Source organism: Eutrigla gurnardus (assembly GCF_963514095.1).
Source record: "Eutrigla gurnardus genome assembly, chromosome: 10".
NCBI lineage: Eukaryota > Metazoa > Chordata > Actinopteri > Perciformes > Triglidae > Eutrigla > Eutrigla gurnardus.
The window spans coordinates 14,593,374-14,613,182 of record NC_139924.1 but is presented as its reverse complement, the minus strand read 5'-3'; the positions used below and the strand labels follow the sequence as shown (position 1 = coordinate 14,613,182).

Sequence of the window (19,809 nt, the reverse complement as noted above, 5' to 3'; positions counted from 1 at the left end):
AACACATCAGATTGAATGATCTCGTATCAGATCAGCAGAATGGCTTTGCTGTCCTATGGATGCAAATGTGTTAAATGGTATCTCACATGATTTGGTTCACCACATTTGGTACATTCACTTCCATGTCCATGCTTGGTGGTTACAAATGTTCAGGATGTTTCTGGCCTAAATGTACCACAATCCTTTCACAATGCAGGCAACCATCAGGGGTCTCAAACTTAAATGACCCCGGGGCCATGACGTTGAAACTATACTCTAGATTAAGTTATATTTCTACACATGTGTGGTAGAGTAATTGTGATTGACAGGAAGAGGTCACATTAAACTCTTTCTTTTGGGTTATAAAAAAGAGACATTTTTTATCACATTTTATGCTCTGATGTTACAGGCTAATTAAATAAACACTAAACTAAAAGACTGGGGGAAAATCCAAGGAGGGAAAAAGGTGGAAAAATAGATATTTGCCAGCCAGATGTAATAATACATTCTAACCATGTAGGGGGTCTTATGAAATTGTCCCGTGGGCTGGGTTTGGCCTGGTACAGGAATGATTCTGGTTACTGGTTGGTTGCAAAACATGCTGCATTTCCCATTGCACTACTCTTTCAACATCTCATACACACTGTTAAATGGTTGATTTAAGTCTCGGACGTCAGACCCTCTCAACAGCTCATGAATGCATCACAGTGGCAGACCTTTCAGATCCAGCCATTGATGGTCAGCTGTAATGTATTTATTTATTTCTCCCTCTAGTTGTGAACCAGGAAGGACAGCCTCTGATTGAGGGGAAGCTGAAGGAGAAGCAGGTCCGCTGGAAGTTCATCAAGCGCTGGAAAACTCGTTACTTCACCTTGGCAGGGAACCAGCTACTCTTTCGGAGAGGCAAATCGGTACGTAGCCAATGGCTGTCCAGCCTCCTCACACATGTTTACTGTCACCGGCCTCTCACTCAGAGAATCTTCATTAATGGTTCCCTGTTCCGTGTCATTTCTATCATAATTGAACTCATGAAACGGTGGAAAATCACATCCCGTGATAAACTCAGTGTCTCTCAGGACCATCCGGTGAATCCGACTGTAGCAAACCATGGCCCCAGTTAGGACCCTTGGGGGACTCCCAAGGCCAAAGCATGACGCTGCAACAACATGAGTCACTCTCACCCACTCTAACTCGAAGCAGACATCATTACGCACAAGTAGCAAACACGGCGCAGGAGGTACTGCCTTCTACGCTACGTGTGAGTGAAAGAAAACACCTTTTCCATTGAAGCAAAGATGAGGAGATTCTCCTGGTTGCCACAACAAAATATGTCCTCCGAATTCCCCGCACTGTAAGGTCAAAGAAAGGCTGAGATCACTCATCAGAGGATTATTGTGCGAAGGGAAAAGTGAGTTTAATTGAAAAAATGAAAGCAGCAAATCTGTTGAGGTCAGAGGCTGAGAAGGAGTTTACTAAAATATAAGGTCAAGTTTGATTTTATCCAGCTGACAAAAGAAAAAATATTTACAGTCAGGGAAATTTACTACGCCTGCGTGTATTCATGCTCATATCCGGGTTTACAAGAGTGGAACAATTAATTATAATTGATATCATTTTCACAGCAGACAGGAGATTGGGTGTCTTCCGGATCTTTAGACATGTTTAAACAATCAGCTCCCAAACGCTACAGGGAGGCATAACATGGATGAGGAATATGTGGAAACAGTGGGGTATTCTCTGGAAGAACAGTTGAGCTCTCTTTTTTTTTTAAACTCCTAACAATAGGCGTTGTGCTCCTATCCAAGAAGTAATGGATTTCTGTCTATTTTCAGCAGCCACAAACTGGAAAGATTAATGTAGTCGTTCTCGGAGCTCAGTCCATCTTTGCCAGCATGTTCGGGAGGTGTTTGGTGGACCTCGGTTGTGAAAGACTTTCCCAAATGGGGAGTGTGATTAAGGACCACAGAAATATGTTGTTTCCTCCACATTGAATGATGGAGCAGCTTCGACACACAGGAAGGTTTGAAACGTTTCCCAAAACCACACAAAGCTCTGTATTGTACCTCATTCTGGTACAGACTTGTTTAAAGCTCCCCGCTTACTACTCATGCATTCACTCTCTGAGAATCTAAAAAATCCAGCATTTTCATTTATTTACAAGGTGATGTGATTCATCAGGAAATGAGACACAAAAAACACAAGAAGGACACACGGTGGACCTGAACTACTGACACTTTCACCAAATACCCATGAATTACTATATAACTATGCTGCATAATCCTATAGTGTCATTTTGGGTGATTGAAGTGTCTGGATGGCGTGAATGCACTCATTATATATGCATAGTGTCTTTTCAAAATAAATGTCTCTCTTCGTAGTTTTATTTAAATTGTTGACGTCCCCTTCAAATTTGATTAAAACAACATGCTCAGTTGTCAAAGCTTTTTCCAAACCTTGAGAGTGATTCATTGTTTTATTTCCTCTCGGCTACACCACTGTAATTCTTTGTGTAATCTGTGGGAATCCATTCATATATTATTATTACTGTTCATATGCATAAAAAACAAAACAAAAAAAAACGGCTTCAGCATGCAGGCTAGCAAACTATATATGAGCATTCATTAGTTGTTTGGTATATGAACACTTTAACAAGCTATTGCAATGTAATATTTAAAAAAACTCACAAAACTCTGACATGTTTCCTTTAAAGTAAATAACGGAATTCTACATAACTCGGGCTACCAGGAAAATATTAACATTATTCGACAACAGCAGTGTATAATATGATCTACTCTCAAACCAGAGATACTCACGAGTCATTTCTTGTAAGTCATTGCTGTGGTGCAACACACACACACACAAACACACACACACACACACACACACACACACACACACACACACACTCACATTCAAAGAAGCCATTCGGTTAAAGAACAGACGTGCGTATTTAATTTCCTGCCCTGGAGAAGCATCGAACAATGAAGTGTTTGGACATAGAAACACATCACGGTATTGTAATGCTGAAAGCAGGAGGCTTCATCTGAAAATGATGTAGCTTTAAGATGTCTTGATGTGCTTAAAATGCACTAAGAGCTTTTTAATGGGGTTGCAAGTAGAATTCTGACTTGTATTTTACTTGAGCATTTATACTTTGACTCCATTTCAAGGGGAAGGGGAATATACTGAACTATATTTATATAGCACATAAACAAAAAAACACAACATATGATCTTCTAATAAGACATTTTTAATAGTATAAACTACCCAGCAGTATATGTAATAGTTAATTTACTTCATTTGTTGCATTTGCTCTTCCTCAACCAACATCATTAAATGATGATTCATATTTATGCATCAATAATGCATCCAATCCAATAATATGAAATATAACACAGACATATAAATGTAGTTTACTTAAGCAACATGCAGGAATTTTACTTAAGAAATGTTACAATATGGTATATCCAGTTTACTTAACGGAAGGATTTGAATACACAATTGCACAAAAGGATTTTCTTTATTATAAAGATCTCTTCTTAAGCCCGCATCATTCACAGGTTGTACAGTTTGTGTGATGGACAACACCTACAAAGGATCTGCTACAAGTTGTTGGACTCTTTCTCTTTACTCTGCCGTGTGCTGTGTCCCCACAGAAAGATGAGCTGGACGACATCCCTATTGAGCTGAGCAAGGTGCAAAGTGTCAAGGTGAGGAGTCGCATCGCCCCTCAGAAACCTGCCCGCAAAAACCTTTTCATCTCCCCGACTGTTTTTGCTGTTTTTCCTGGTCTCATGGCTGTTGTTTTAACTTAAGATGTTTTAAAGGGGTTGTCATTTAAAAGCTATTAATATGTGATCATGGTTCTGTGTTTAGACGTGAAATCTAAATCCCCTCCAAGTGTATGATTAAAGAAGGAAAATACAGCTGTACACGACAGAAAATCAAATCAATATGAAGACCGGCGGCGACGCCTCCACTCAGAAGACGGCTGTGTTAGCCTGATTGTGTCAAGTTGTTTATTTCCTCCACAGGTGGTGGCCAAGAAGCGGCGTGATCGGGGCCTGCCGCGGGCCTTCGAGATCTTCACGGACAGTAAGTCGTACGTGTTGAAAGCTCAGGATGAGAAGCACGCCGAGGAGTGGCTGCAGTGCATCAACGTGGCCGTGGCTCAGGCCCGCGAGAGGGAGAACAGAGAGGCGACCACCTACCTGTGATGAGGATACGTACTCTACACGTGCAGACGATTGGCAGTACATGACATGCATACGTCATATGTTCACTGAGTAGTATGTTTTTCCACTGCCAGTACCTGTAGCTGTAATGGGTTTTATACACCAATATTCAAAAAACATTTTATTCCGTACTTTTAGAGAAAAAAACCATCCGTTAAGTAAACCGGCAATAAGAGACTGTATGATGTGTATCCAACCAGAATGAAGGGTGTTAGCCATGCTTGCTGTTACACCGTCATAAATGTTACGGTACATTTTGATGTTGCACATGATCCTGAAATCTGAATTTCAACTTCCTCTGCTTGAGCCCAGATGCCACTGTGAGCTTCAATAAACGAACAAAACCAGCATCTGTGGAAACTTTGGATTTCTGGCTTAAACGATGCCTGATGATTAAGATGTATTTGAAGCCAGAATAGTATTTAGCAATAAAGACCACATAGGATCGCAGACCTCATAAGGACTAGAAGCAATAATGAAACTGAACAGTTTATCTTGAAGGCAGGATGAGGAAGAATGAAGAGCAGATGGAAAGGGCATTTAATACTGGATTAGTGTGTGTGTGTGTGTGTGTGTGTGTGTGTGTGTGTGTGTGTGTGTGTGTGTGTGTGTGTGTGTGTGTGTGTGTGTGTGTGTGTGTGTGTGTTAGAGAGAGAGAGAATATGATATAGCCTTAAAGGAGTAGTTCAACATTTTGGGAAGCTTTCTTGTCAAAAGTAAGATTCATACAACTCTCATATATCTGTACACAAAATATGAATGTCCATAAGAACGGGAAACATCAAACATCCCTCGATATCTAATAATTTCTTAAGCAATAACTTTTTTGTTTGTTTAATATATACCAAAAAAAGAAACGGCAACCTCATGGTGACGTGAAGACTTCAGGAAGTCACGGCACAATAGATGAAAACTTCTTGACCTTTAGAGCCAGGCGAGTGTTTTCCCCCTTTCCAGCGTTTATGCTATGCTAAGCTGAGCTAACCAGCATTCTTTGCAAGAAAAAGAAAAGGCAGATAAAAAACCTATTCTTTTAATTAGAATATTGTTTTCATGTGGAAGATGGATATACATAATCAATCCATTGTTTGAAAATAATTCGTAACATGTTAATTTGATTTACACTGTAATTTCCATCAGCTGTTCCCCAAAGCCAGTAGGCAAAATTTAAAATGTTTGCTCCAACATATAAGAGCACATTTTGACTCTCTTTTCTTTTTCTACTGTTGTACTAAATGTACGTAAGCCCCCAAAGAGCTAATCCTGTGTGCAGTGATCACATTTCAGTTCTTTTGCAATACCAATACGGTATCGACTGGACTATTTTTGGCTTTCCCGAACAAGAGACGTCTGCAACTAGCGTCAGCTCAGCCGTTGCTCAACAGCACTGTTAGGATGACACATTTCTAAGAAAGCATACAAGTGAATTAGTGGTTTCCTTGTGGATTTAGAAACGATGCCAGTTCAGTCATACTGATTTCATTTAGATGGACAATACAGTAAAAGGTTTTGACCGAGAGAGATAGACTGAAGGCGATACGGTGATTTTTAAAACAGGCCCCTTCCAAAGGTTAGAGCTTCAACGCACGTTTGTGTGTGTGTGTGTGTGTGTGTGTGTGTGTGTGTGTGTGTGTGTGTCGTCTTGTGTTGAAACTGTAAGATTGAATGAAGTGGAAGTGAGCATCTGAGCTCTTTTTTCCACCTGAAAAATACACAGTATGTGGCCGTTTATGTGGAGCACCTTATGTTACTCACTATGCAGATGACATGTCTTGACCCAGTTAAGGTCTTAACTGCGTGCACCAGACACAAATTCACAGTCGGCCGTGGCAAATCGATTTTGTTTGTATGATTTTGATCTTTATCTGGATCAGCATGTGCGGTGTGTCTGCGTTTGTGCTTTGGTATCTGAGGTTTTGGTTAAATGTATAAAATGCAATGTTTGGAATATTCAAAGTTTTTCCAAAGTGGTCTCAAATCTTAACTTATGTGACAGAAAAGCATATATTCTTTGGTCTTACTTTGTCCAACATCTAAAACCTTGTTAGCTCTGCAGTTGCAGTCATAACAGTGCCGTTCCCAGCGGGTCGGGTTACCACTGTTTTTGCCTACTTTCTGCTGCCTCTGTGGCCCCCCGCCTCCACAGCAGAGCTGCCCTGCATCTGCTTACATATAATATTATTTACATCATGCCTCTGCTTCACAATTTGGTTCCCTGCTTCCTGCTTTTTTTCTTTTTTTTACAATGAATGACCCACATACACAGCTGGCTATACTCCGCAACGTCAGGGGGATTTCCCTCAAACGCTGCAATAAATGCTTTTCTATAATTCAACAGAATTCGTAGAAACACTTTTTTTAGCCTTGCACGTGGCGTGTCTCTATGGATGGCAATGTCGGTCTGTCTGTCGGTTCCCAGAGAATGAATCCCTCTGACTTTGCTGATCTCTTGACCTCTCCTCAAGTCTAAAGAAAAGGCATCACAATAATTTGTTTGTACGTCTGATAAATTATGTTTTGTCTCCCAAAATCCACAAAAACAGTTGGAAAACTGTACAACAACACTAGCTGCAAGTGTCATAGCAACAGCCTTGATAATGACATATAAATGTGTTCATTAACATTCATTGATTGACGTCTCTGGTGCATTTAGCATAGCTTCATTGCGTAGCTAGCGAGCAAGCCAAAACGTGCAAGATGAAAGATGTAGTTTAGCAACGGTTTCACTCAAAACTAAATGGTATTACAGCAAACCTACAACAAACTGCAACTTTCTTGACTATATTTTAGATTGACGAGCATTCTAATTGCAATTTATGGCACAAAAAGGTCCCATGGACAACGGAAAGGGCGTGACTTAGCCTCTCTATTCCTGCCAGTGGGAAAATGTCTGGTTGGTAAAAGTGAAGCCAATGTGGAAGTGTCTTATACCTGCATTCTCTCTACTGCTCATCAGGGGGCGACCCAGTCCGATTGCATGGAAATCTGTGAGAAAATGACCCTACTTCTCAATTGATTTATCATATCAATAATCATTAGTTTAAGTCTCACTCGCTTGTTTCAAATCTTCTTCAGTACAGTATGATATCCACTATCTTTGTCCTCTAACAAGGAAACTCATGTATCAGGTTTAGGCCCCAGGACAACTTGTTACTACAGATTTTTTAAATTTCTATATTACAGTTATACAGATATACATTAAAATAAAAAATAACAGCACTTGCGTACTATTTCTGGTATGAACTTGTGTTAAACCCGGATCGTCTGGGCAGTTCAGTTTAGGTTTGATGGGGTCAACCACCATCGGGTTCTGCTCCATAGACTCATGCAATTTCAGATTTTCTTCATTTTCAGGCCAGTTTTGTGGATTTCAAGCTATTCATGGTTAAACTTTCTGACTAGGGCACGTGTAAATGTGAGTCTCTAGAATATAGTTATACTGGGAGTGCAGTTAGTGGTCTATTGGTAGCTCTGACAACTTGATGGAGGGTGAATGGATTGAATTTGGGCTACCTTCTGAATGAAATACGTTTGGAGGATAGATATTATATCTATCTGTCTGTCTGTCGTCTCACACTGGAGAGTAGTGAGCTATTTTCACTACTTCAAGGCACAATGAGTTTGTATTTACAGTTATATATCAGGATCAAAACAATAATGTAGATTTCAACAATCACACACTGTATATCTAAAGTTTCTGAATGTATTAAAACTTTATTGAGAGTAAATATCAGCCTTGTGTAAAAAATCATTTTTTTTTTTTAACTTTTTTGTGTTGTTTAATTAAATTTGATTTCATGTTTGTATTTTGATATAGGCCAATATTTATTTTTTACAAGCGCTGTTGTAACCCTTCAATGATGAAACAATGAATGTCACTTCTACGATCCCTTTTCTCTTCCATTGTGTTGATATTACTATGAATGAATACTGCAAACAAATTAATACTGCATTTTATTGACTGTTAAATTGGTATTGTTATGGATTGTATATTTGCTTGCATGTCTGACACTGCGAGTTGTACAATAAATCTTTACCAATGAAATATAACACGTTTTTCCACACCTGGGTTTGGTTTTGGGCACTTCATGGAACATACTATACTATGACGTAACACATACACATATACTTCCATTGCATTCCCTTTTCAAGCATTCAAAAACACCGGAAGTGAAAAAAAAGGCAGACCAGCTCAACTATGAGCTTTGGAGGATGAGTCTGTTTAAGGAGTATGGACCCTTTGGGAATAAATATGGATTGTATGAGTGAATAATATTTGACACAATTACGGGCATCGATCAATCATTTCTGCATCCTTAACAGCAACGAGCACAAAACCTCCGAAAGCTTTAGGACTTTGAATATAGTTGAATATTTAATCCCAACAAAGCAGTTGTTGACTGAAACTCTTCTATTGTTGCCTTCATAACAGGGCTGTAATCACACACAATTTTCGACATACTTTACCTTTGACTTTTATTCACTTTTTTGGACATACTATACCATGACTTTTTTTTACTTCTTTCTATAGCCTACTGTGACTTTTTATGACTTTTTTGACATACTATACTGTGACAGTTTTATTTATTTTAGACATACAATACTATGACTTTATTGTGATTTTCATCATGCTACACAATGACACAATTTTTTTACTCTTTCAACATACTATACTATGACTTTTTTTTCCACTTTTTCTGACATACTATACTACAATTTTTTTTCATTATTTTTTTCAACATTCTACACTATGACTTTTTCAGACATACAATACTATTATGTTATTATGACTTTTTGACATACTATTTCAACATCTAAATATAATACTTAATAAAATACACATTATGTTAGTCACAGCAAAGTCACAGTATTGTATGCCACAAAAGGCAATAGTAAAGTATGGTAGTTAAAAAAAAGAAGATCAAGAGCATGGTGTGCCACTGACAAATGTCTTTAAGTCTTAGTAAAATAGGCCATAAAATGTATTTATTTTATTTGTAATGAAGTATATTGTATAGCATGTAAACAGAAAGAAGTCCTTTCATGCAAATGTAAATAAAATGTTACAGGGTACCTTACCCATCAAGATCTAATTTAATAGATGTGAATGAAAAGTTAAAGTAATAAAAAGTCCTGAAAAAACATAGTATTGTAGTAAAAAGCCACCATATAGCATTTCATAAGTCACAAAATAGTCAGAAATGATATCTCATCAAAAAAGTTAAAGAATTACCAAAGTATCGTATGCCAAAATACCTCATAAAATCTTTGTTTTAAGAAGTAAATTCCAAATATGGTAAGACTGCTACAAGACATGAGCAGTGCTATTAGTAAGGTCAATAGCACCCTCTGGCTGTCAAACATTTTAAAGGATTATACCTCCAGCACAATAGGGTAGTTTCTAATAGAATGATGCACAGCATCTCGACTTCAACTGTAACTTTGCCTTACAATTACAAGAATGGGAAATTAATGTTTGTCACGTGGGCTCCCATTTTGTGAGTATATTAAGAGCAAAATGCAACATTTAATACAAAACCAATTGTTTCTTTCCTCTACACCAAATATGTTTTGTTGCTTAGGATTAATGTAAGTTATATTTAAGTTAAAGCAGCTCTAATTCAATAATGACCGTACAGTTCAGTGGCATAACTCATTTATTATTGAATAAAAATGGTACATGAATATGTGCAGACTAAAAACCAGTGTAACAAATAGACAACCCTAAAAATATTTCAAATCAAGTCTGCATCCACTGATGTAAAAAAAAAAAAAAAAAAACAGAAGTCTAAACAGTCAGCTTTTTGGAAACCGTACAAAACACAGCTTTAGCAACATACATCTGTCGAAAAAATAAAATAAACAAAAACCACTCGCCCACCAACCCCTTAATGTGCAAATGTACTGATCTTTCCTGATTTATCATTTTTATTTGACATTTGTTCATTCAATCCTTCTCACTGAGCAGTTCGCTTTTATAAATCAAAGCGTTCATTATGTCAGCAGATATCGATCCATCTTTACACTGTAAATAAGTTTCGTTTTCCCAAAGTCCATTATTTGACATGTAAAACTAAGAACATAAGGGTGGGCCAGAGATGGAAGTTGTATGCTGGGTGGAGGTATCATGGGAAAATTAAGAAAAACCTATAAATGGAGGGGACTGGACGACAGGTCTGGGACTGATGTCACACTGCATTGGTACCTTCCCTCAACCACCGATCATGTCTGACCTGGTTGAATTAAGCCTTGTAAACCTGCAACTACTCCACTAAATGCTTGTAGATGCTGCTGCAGCCTGGGTTCCTCAGAGGCATGCACTCAATCTACAATAACACATCAACCACCTCTGCCAAATATCAGTTACAGGTGTGCTGTTGATGTAGATGAGTCAAATTAAGTAATACTCTTTCACAAAGACATTTATACATGCAGAAGCTACGTGTATGATTCAGGCAATTTTAACATAGTTTCCATAAATGCCTCCAATGTCAAGGCAAAAATGCCACAATAAAACAAAATGTTTTGTTATTTGGCGTAGGCCAACTAAATTAAAGGCTGAAGAGAATGAACATTGCTGTAAATTTTTAGGATGCATTTGAGAAACCCAAAAACCCAATTGTTGGTATAAGGGTAATTATATACACCAAATTAAACCAAACCAGGCATGTTCTCTAAACCACGGCAGAAATGCAGCTTTTGGCGTTGACAGCTGCACTGTGCTGACATTTTTTGGTCGCCAACCTCAAAGACGTGTCAGCGTGTTTTGAGAAAAAATAACTTTTGCCAACCGTACTGTAACTGTATTCAACAGCATTCAGAGAACGCACCAAATCAGATTTTTTTTTTAGTTTATATTATATATCCATAATACCTCAGTGACAATCAGTCCTAGAGCTAGCCTGTTGGGGGTGTGTGTGTGTGTGTGTGTGGTCTCAGCGGCGGTGACGGCTGTGTCCTGAGTGCCCACTACTGCTGTGGTGTTTGCCCTTGTGGCTACGCTCCCTCTCTCTGTCCCTGTCGTAGGACCGAGACCTCTCCCTCTCTCTTCTGTCTCCTCGATGACCACCTCCTCGCTCGTGTTTGTGTTTCTTTGTAGAGAGGTCAAAGGCGCTGCGCTCTCTGTCTCTCTCCCGTTCCCTCTCTCTGTCCCGTTCCCGGTCTACTTTGAGTGGACTGCGGGACCGTGATCGAGAACGTGATCGCTTCCTTTTGTGAACAGTTCCTCCAGCCCCACTGTTGCTGTGACGTCCGCTGGGCTTGGAGTCACTATTGCCATGGTGGCTGGTCTTGGATTTCAGGTGGGGGAGGAGTGGCGAGGGTGGATGTCGCCGAGGCGATGGACTGCGACTGTGTGACCGAGAGCGTGAGCGGGAACTGTAGGTCCCTGAGCGGCTGCGCCTGCTGTTGTAACTGTGGAAGCAGAAGAGCAAGATGACAATACATTCAGCTGGTTAACCAAAAGTAAAATGTTGCCAAATCCCTAATACATTAAAAGGTAAGAGTTATACCAAGTCAACTCTTAGACCAGTAAACCAAGAATGTCTTTACATATCTTAAGTGATCTTACTGTCTGCGAGGGGAGCGGGACCTAGACCGGGAACGTGTTCTTGAACGAGAGCGACTTCCGCTCCTGCTGTTCCTCCCAATCTTCACGTCTTTCCGTAAACTAAAAGAAAAGAAACATTTTAAGTAGAAAACATAAACTTAAACCTTAATGGAGGTGAAAGGCAAGTATGAAGTATACTGCATGTTTGATTCTTACCCATTATGTGGACTCTTGTTGACCTGAGTCCGGCTGTCTGGCTCCTTCTTAACTGGTTTGAGAGTCTGGCTGTTAGGAGACTTGTCTTCCACCTTTACCACATTTGGGGAGCAGGGCTTGGAAGCAGGAGAGAAGCCACCTAGTGTGGACAATGCAGGAGTACCATCAGGGTTCAGGCCTTTAGCCTTCAGCTTGGCATCTGCCAAGAAAACCTTCCTCCGTTCTACCTCCTTCTCCAGGTGGTCGTAGTTGGGCTGGCGAAGAAATCACACTGTCAGTTTATACATGGACAAAACCAACTATAAACCAAGGCAGTATATACACAAAACCTAGATAGATATAATGGTCGCCTGCTTTCTCCTCACACATACAGAGATGATAGCCTACGTCTCTTTGGAACAGCAAAAATATGCTTTATATTTACTCATGTTGGCACAAGGTAGTGATTATTACATGCATTTTAATCTGGGCTCAGTTCCCCTTAAAAACTGCAGAGCTACAACGCAGACAGGTGGCTTGCTGATGGGTTGATTGAATAACCAACTATTTGGATAATTTATTTCACATTTAAGTCATTTTAATACAGAAATGGCAGCTAATGCGGTTTAAAGCCTCTCAAATAAAGAGATTTCATACTTTTCCTTTTATACTGTATTTAACTGAAAATATTTGTTTTGGACTGACAAGACAACATTTTAAAACATTTCGGTCTTTGAGAAACTGGGATGGAAAATAGTTTGATATTTTCTTGACCTAGCAATCGAGAAAAAAGCTGGCCAATTGTTCCTAATTAAAATAATCTTTAGTTGCTGCTTTAAAAAAACAGCAACTTTGTGGCCTTTTTTAAAAGTGCCCCCATTTCTTATATAAATGGCCCATTTTTACACATGCACGCATTGCAACACATGATTATCCACATTCATACCAATACTCTCTCAAAAAAACCTACCTTCTTCCTGGTGTAGAGCTTAAGGGTGGTGATGCAGACCTCTTTAACTTCGTCTTCACTGGCTCCAAACAGCAGGTACCAATTAGGTCTGGATGGCAGTGGTATCTGGGAAAACATGCACATAAAGTTTGACGATTTGAGGTGACAGCATTAAGTGCAAACATCAATAAAGCAGTCGCAGCAATGTGAAACCATTTCAGATAAACATCTCCTCTTACCTGCAGGGCTCTGGCAGCGAGGAATATGCAGGCACAGGCAATAGTCTCGGCTTGGAATCTCACAAACACATTTGTCCTCAGGGTATCATTCATGTAGTTCCTATGAAGGCAAAACAACACATAGAAACAAAAACAAAAACATAGCATCTTCTCTACAGAAAGCCACCTCTCACCAAAACGTGTCACAGCTTTAACCGGAAATTTGTGACTGTAGGTCAATAACCTGCAAAATTCTTTGCCAATAGTGCCAACTTCTTATCAGGGCTTTATGTTTTTCTATATTGTGATATAGACTTACATTTTTCATTCCTCATTAAATCCTATCCTTACAAATAAATCTTCACCACCCAGAAATGTGTGGTGGGCGACTTCTGTGCAAGCATCAACACCTATATTGAATAGGTTATGGTTTGTGGATGTGACCATTAGAGGCACAGACGGCATGAAAATTAATCATAAGCCCTGATAGCTATAAAGACAACAGTAACACATTTTAAGTAACACAGTCCTTAAGTGCAATATCCATTTTGATCTGTGAAATTTAACTTTGTCCATTTCTCTCTGGGGCATCCATGGGAGTGCTGTATGTCACAAGTAAAGCATGAAGACAAATGGGAGATAATCTACTGAAGACCTGCCAAGACCATTTTACCACACTACGACCGTTGGGTAGCTACATTAAGATTAATGATGAGTGAGACAATGACATGCTGTGTGTGTGTGTGTGGAGGGGGCCGGAAGCATGCAGACATATGGAAGCAGTTGCTTTCAGATAATATATCTGAGGGAGTAGGGAGACATGGCAGGTATGGTGGCATGCACAAGTTATATTCGGGAGTCAGTGGCATGTTGCTGTAACTAAATGATGAAACACTGCTCTAATATTCTGACAGTTGATTGCGACCCTCACTTTGATTGGAAGGCTCAACTGCAGAAAGGCAAGGAATGCTTTCCAGCCATGAATTAAAATGACCCCCATAAGACCACTGAGTCTCTTTGGCTGCAAACCCATTCCACTATGAGTTGAGTGTCAATCCATGCCACACTACTTACACTGAGTGAAAACCTCTGTGCTATTAAACAGATTATGTGTCAGTGTGTTGTCTGGGACCAGTGGTGAATTAGATCAGCTATTAGATCAGCTATGGGGAGAGTTAGGGGAAAGAGGAAAAACAAAAATGGCCAGGATGTGATTGGGGAAAGTACAGGGTGGTATGAGCATCTATGTCCTTAAGAAACATAGAGGTCCCAAAGACAAAAAAAAAATAAAACTGTGATAACAGAAACATGATGGCAAAACCCCAATAAGCTCAACACTGATCCTATTCAGATTATCAAAAGGAACTACAACCAGGAACCAGCACTTATCACAAAGCAGTGAAGCCTCCCAAAAGGTTTGTCTCGTTCCACTCATTCGCATTACAAGTACTTTCCTGCTGGAAGTTTGCCACAAGTAATTAATGAAAAACCTGCCACACCGGGATTACTTCCAGTCTAACCTGCCTTCATCCCATTACCTGCACTTTGGCAGGTCAGTGTGAAACTGCTATGCTAACACCACTATAGACAAAAGATGGCCGCTGGATTCTGACTGCTGTGTGGGTGAGACAGGTCCTCGGAGGCAAAATCTGAGAACTGGATCAGCCTGTAAGACAGACACATGTCTGAACACCACGTCAGTTGGGAACAGGACACAGTATACTACTGTAAATATATATATTAATTTAGGCAGGTAAACTGGTAAAAAAAAAAAGATTCTGCTGTGGCTAAGTTTACTTCATTGCTAGATGCAAGTAAACTAGAAAAAATGTCAAGACTATAAATGTATATGTAACTACTTAGCAAAACTGGGTATTACAGTTGAAACCTTTGTATCAAGACCAAAAAATACAAATCCTTTTGGACACCAAAGTGAAAACAAGATGATGTTGGCTGTTGGGAAAGGCCCGCCCGCCCCCTTCAGTGAATCTCGGCATTGGGATTGGCTGTCTGGAGAGGGGCAGCCAGCCAATGGGGGGAGCTTCCTGAGGTCATGTGGTTGGAGGAGGCAGAGTTCAGAGGTTCTTTATGTGACTTACCAGCATGGACTACCCTTTAATCAAAGAGTAGAGAGAAAGGACAAAGTTAAACCAAGTTCCATGGGCACCGCAAATCAAACAGACTTTACAGCAAAGCCATGTAAGGGCAGACACGAGAGTGAGACACATAACAGGTTTGCAATCAAACAAATTGCTCCATCAGGAAAAAAACAAAAAACAAAAAAGGTGGAAGGATTAAAATGGAGTGAGGGAACGTCGCAGTCAGACCTGGGCAAAATGGTTGTTGAATGCCTTTCAAATCTGTGCTTAAAAACATGAGGGGCACTTGAATATCACTTAACTCACAGGTGATCCCACCCCTCCCTCAAGATCCTAGCAGATAATTCAAGTGCTCGTCAAGTGATTCAACAACTTGAAACTTATTCCAACTTCATTTTAACCCAGGTCTGGTGGCACTTCTTGCAGACATGACACAGGTTGCTGCTGTGGGGGATGGTCAGTGGAGAACTAGGAAGGAACTTACCAGGCCGTCTGGACCAGAGTCTGGTTCTTCTCACATTCCAGGACTTGAAGGTACATGACAATAATCTAGAATCATAAAGGGATGGTACATTAGAAACAGAAATACACCCAGGTTCCATCACTGTTCAAGCTCAAATCTGTTCTGTAATCTGCAAGCTACAAAACCTAAACTACATTGGGCTACACCAGTTAAATAGTGTGTGGCTTAACTCACCTTGTGAGGATGCTTGACATGCACACAGAAGCCCAGCTCCTTCAGGATCCGCCGTTCGCCTTTGATGACTTGGTTTTTGGTATTAATGTAGTTCTGATCAAGTATCAATGAACTTGGAGTCCTGGTTTATAAAGGAATCAAAATAAAATAATGTTTCCACCTTTGGGAATTAAAATAAAAAGAAAGTGCCCTTCTGATGTCTTGCACTCCTTTCTTTTTTCCATTACAACCAACTCAAACCAGTTTAACTAACTGTTTAACTGTGCATGTCTGACAGTTTGCTGGGGTTTGGGGACTCCTGCGGTTCCAATGAAAGCATATGGGATTTGTAGATCGCCCTTGACCTCATTCACCCTGTGTCATAGCTTTAACAGAAATATCAACTTAGCCCATCGGCCACATCATAACCTCACATGCAAAATATTTCAGAAATGAACTCAAATAATACAAAGCCACTAGGATGAGATGTCAAATCATTCGCATCTATTTTAATGTACTGTATGTCTGTATAATAAGCACTAGAGTATCGAAAACCCACTGACTACTTGACTGTTAATAGTACAGCAGGATATCCAGACTCAAAGAAAGTATCAGAAACAAAATCAAATGCTACCGATACAGACTAAGATCTTAAAAACATCAGTTTTCTAGCCATAAATAAAATACCTCAAGTTCCTAGAATCAAAGACTTGAATTAGATGCTCTATGATGATCTAACAACTGGTACAAAAGCGGTGTCGCTGCCTCCCTATTATGAACCATCAGCCTCCTACACTATGTACTATTTATGATACACAAACACAATTACAGCATAAACAGAACTCTAAAACTTGCTGACATCTTTACAGCACTTCCAACACATCCGAGTATTTATTCACCGTTTTTACAGAAACAACAAAGCTCTAATTTCAAATCATAATGTAGTATTTCAATGTCTCAAATAACAAATATATAAGAATGCTGTCATGCTACAAACCACATGCATGGTAAAATTCATAACAAAACATGACTTTACAGTCCAAATCCACATCTAAACAACAGCCCTGCTACAAGTGCACCCCGGAACTGGTTCACTCAGTTTAATGTTAAATACAAATTCACAACTTAAAATGCCAAACCATCAAAACTACGATGCATGCACTGACCCTAAACAAAAACAGTATCCCATTAACTATTCTTACTTCAACAACAAGGTGATATTTCTATTAAAGCCATGGTTCGGCCAACAGTTGGTGAATGGGGTTTTACTCTTGAAGCACATACAAAATGCACGGTGAGGAGCAGTCAGCGAAGAAGACTACATTACCCAATGGTCCGTAGTTTGACAGACAGATACCCAAAGCTTAAGACTGAACCACAGGAGTCCTCAAGGTGCCCCGGGGGCCAAGGACCGTCAGCCAATCTGTCATCCCCGATCCCAGTACCCCACGGTGGCTCAGACCACGGGCTTCGCCCACAGGAGGGGGTGGGGTTGCCCTGGGGGAGGAGAGACCCCCTTGCATCATGGTTGTCATGCCGACTGCTTCATCTTACGTACCATTCCACATCACCCAGGCTTTGGTAAATGTAGCTGGTCGCTGTTAGTTGGTTGCAAGGGAAAAAAGAAGCCAAGTTAATGCCAAGGTTTGTACCATTAACATGAACAGATTTCTATGAAGACAAAGGCACACACAAAAGTAGTGGTGGCCTGTCTTGCTATACACGCCAATTTTTAAATTGAGTTTGTTGAGATATCAATTCCAGCGCAATGTTAAAGTGAGATTTAATACTAAACTTTTGAAACTACCAGTGGCGCGGAAACTGAAAAGTTTTAAAATGGTTTAGAGTACATGGATAAACAGAAGAGCACTTTCACAGCAAAAACAAAGGAGAATACAACAATGCAATGCAACATGTTCCATGTAACAAAAACATTTTTCATCTCTCAAAAGAGAAGACTGTATTCAATGAATATTCTTACTTTTTGCCTCTGATCTGTCTCAGATGGTGAAAAACGTTGATGACATCTCGTATTCGTCTTGGTGCTTCTTCAATCTTGGAGGCCAGGTTGATACAAGCCATAGCAACAATCTGGAAAGAAGATAATCGATGCAAACAGTTGGGAAGAAAGGGTTCAATAACTTTGAACATGTACAGAGTGCTACCCGTGTTACCGGTAGATGTGACTAACTTCCATCTCCCATTCTGGGAGCATTAGGTTAAAAAGGGGAATACACTATTCATGTGTCTGCTAATGGAGTTAAATTGGCTAGGAGGTGTTAAATGTACACATAATTGTTTAAATCTTCATTATGTTTATACATCATATTGAACTTATAGGGCATGGAGCATTAACCATAGTGGCCACTTGTAGAGTTCAGCACTTAATGTTTGATTTACTCAGACAGGAAATTCAAACCTAGAATATATACTGCAATACTAATCACATTACGAAGATGAATTTAGGCATATGTTAATAGATGATACCGATAACGATATGGCAAGATGTTAAAAGTCACACAGGCCATCCAAACAACCACTATTTTAATCTAGAAAAGTTTAAGCCTAACTGTAAGGTACATATATGAAATGGCATCATTACTTTGGCGATGAGATATCCCGCAAGAAAGATTTATTGTTTTAATTCTGTACTTTGTCTGTTTGAGTTATTTCGTTTGTACTTTCAGTCGGCCCCCTCTATGCCTTACAGCAGTTCAAAAAAAAACTCCAGTGCAACATATCGACAATATGGCGGCCACCGACGTAACGACAACGATATGCTATGCTAACATTACCGAGCAGCCAGCGGCCTGACAATGAGCTATACGCTTGAACGGACTTACCTCAAAACTGTGCTTGACAAAGGACTTGGAGTAGAAAAAACGATGAAACAACACCTGCCCCGTTGCCATTGCCACCTGTCGAGAAAATACAGAGCATTACATAATGTAATTTAACTTGTATATGTTGGCCTAACCTTGCACAATGGACCGCCGCCATTTTAACTGCACCACGCCAACAAGCTAACATTAGCAGACAGCTATCAACTAGGCCGTGACGAGTTGTGGTGTAGACAAAACACTAGCGCTAACTGCGAATAAACACAAATACTTGTAGAATATGATGTAGTCTGTACTAAGAGGTTTACCTGGGGTAACCGGAGAAGAATACCCGCCGACTGAATCAGCTCACATCCTAGGATACGAAGGTCGGTCTCGGTGCTCAAGTCGAGGCCGTCGAGCATCGACGGCGTCGGAGAGAGCCTTTCCTCCGGTATGAGCGAGTTGTCGATCGTAAGGTACACTTCCGAGTAAACTTTGTCACCAATGAGAATACCATCGTTGTTCGTGGATGCGTTGGAAGATACAGAGAGAGGACCTGCGGCCATCTTCACCCGAAAAGAGCGATTATCGGTAATCAGCAACAGCTCACCCAGCGTCAACGGAACAACGGCGGTGCAGGGTAACTGACAAAGTGCGTGACGTCACCACCTTGGTGAGGCGCGGAGGTTTGTGCACATCCCCGGTGATAAAATAGTCCGGCATGAGCTCAGTTTTCCTAAATCAAAATGATTTTGGATGATACATAATGACGAATTAACCGCGAAACAAAAACAGTTGTTGATTTAAATTATTTTACTGTCATAATAAAACACCACAGACGCTCTGATCCTATGGTCATACAGAAAACACCACATGTAAGACGATTAACATGTCTCAATCGGTTTAATCATAGTGGAAGTTGTTTTTATTATATGGAGGCACCGTTTTACAAGTGGTTATAGCAATACCCCCATACAATTTGCTCCCTTTATGTCACATCGTGTCAGAAATACAAACAGCTCATTGTCTTTAGTCTAGTATACGTGTTATGTTTCCGACATCATTTGAAGGCAGCGGAAGCGAGTGC

The 19,809-nt window shown here is 40.0% G+C and overlaps 2 protein-coding genes across 3 annotated transcripts in view; one reads left to right on the top strand and one right to left on the bottom strand.

Annotated features, from left to right (window-relative positions):
• veph1 (ventricular zone expressed PH domain-containing 1) overlaps window positions 1–7,966 on the top strand; it is a 60,698-nt gene extending 52,732 nt beyond the window's left edge. The window contains exons 13-15 of one of the 2 annotated variants that reach the window (XM_084020244.1): window positions 754–890; window positions 3,636–3,689; window positions 4,014–7,966. In XM_084020244.1, the coding sequence (XP_083876370.1) occupies window positions 754–890; window positions 3,636–3,689; window positions 4,014–4,196 (374 nt within the window). In that variant the 3' untranslated portion in view covers window positions 4,197–7,966. Of the gene's footprint in view, window positions 1–753; window positions 891–3,539; window positions 3,690–4,013 lie in introns of those variants that run through there. The other variant, XM_084020245.1, reaches the window with a different exon arrangement.
• A 1,887-nt stretch (window positions 7,967–9,853) lies between these two features.
• Window positions 9,854–19,365, bottom strand: ccnl1a (cyclin L1a). Its single transcript, XM_084020246.1, has 10 exons — window positions 19,049–19,365; window positions 18,744–18,818; window positions 17,882–17,991; window positions 15,922–16,042; window positions 15,709–15,773; window positions 13,147–13,246; window positions 12,929–13,033; window positions 11,980–12,233; window positions 11,785–11,883; window positions 9,854–11,627 (listed from the first exon to the last, which is right to left on the bottom strand). Exons 1-10 carry the CDS (start codon window positions 19,286–19,288, stop codon window positions 11,150–11,152), a joined length of 1,647 nt encoding a protein of 548 aa, XP_083876372.1. The 5' UTR covers window positions 19,289–19,365; the 3' UTR covers window positions 9,854–11,149.
• Window positions 19,366–19,809: the final 444 nt, after the last annotated feature.

What these genes read in the sequence shown, in the direction of transcription:
- ccnl1a (XM_084020246.1), bottom strand. Translation starts at nt 19,288, where the DNA reads ATGGCCGCAGGTCCTCTCTCTGTATCTTCCAACGCATCCACGAACAAC. An exon ending in TTGTCAAGCACAGTTTTGAG is followed by an intron (nt 17,992 to 18,743) that starts GTAAGTCCGTTC and finishes TCTTCTTTCCAG; the next exon opens with ATTGTTGCTATGGCTTGTAT. An exon ending in AGACAGATCAGAGGCAAAAA is followed by an intron (nt 16,043 to 17,881) that starts GTAAGAATATTC and finishes TTTATAAACCAG; the next exon opens with GACTCCAAGTTCATTGATAC.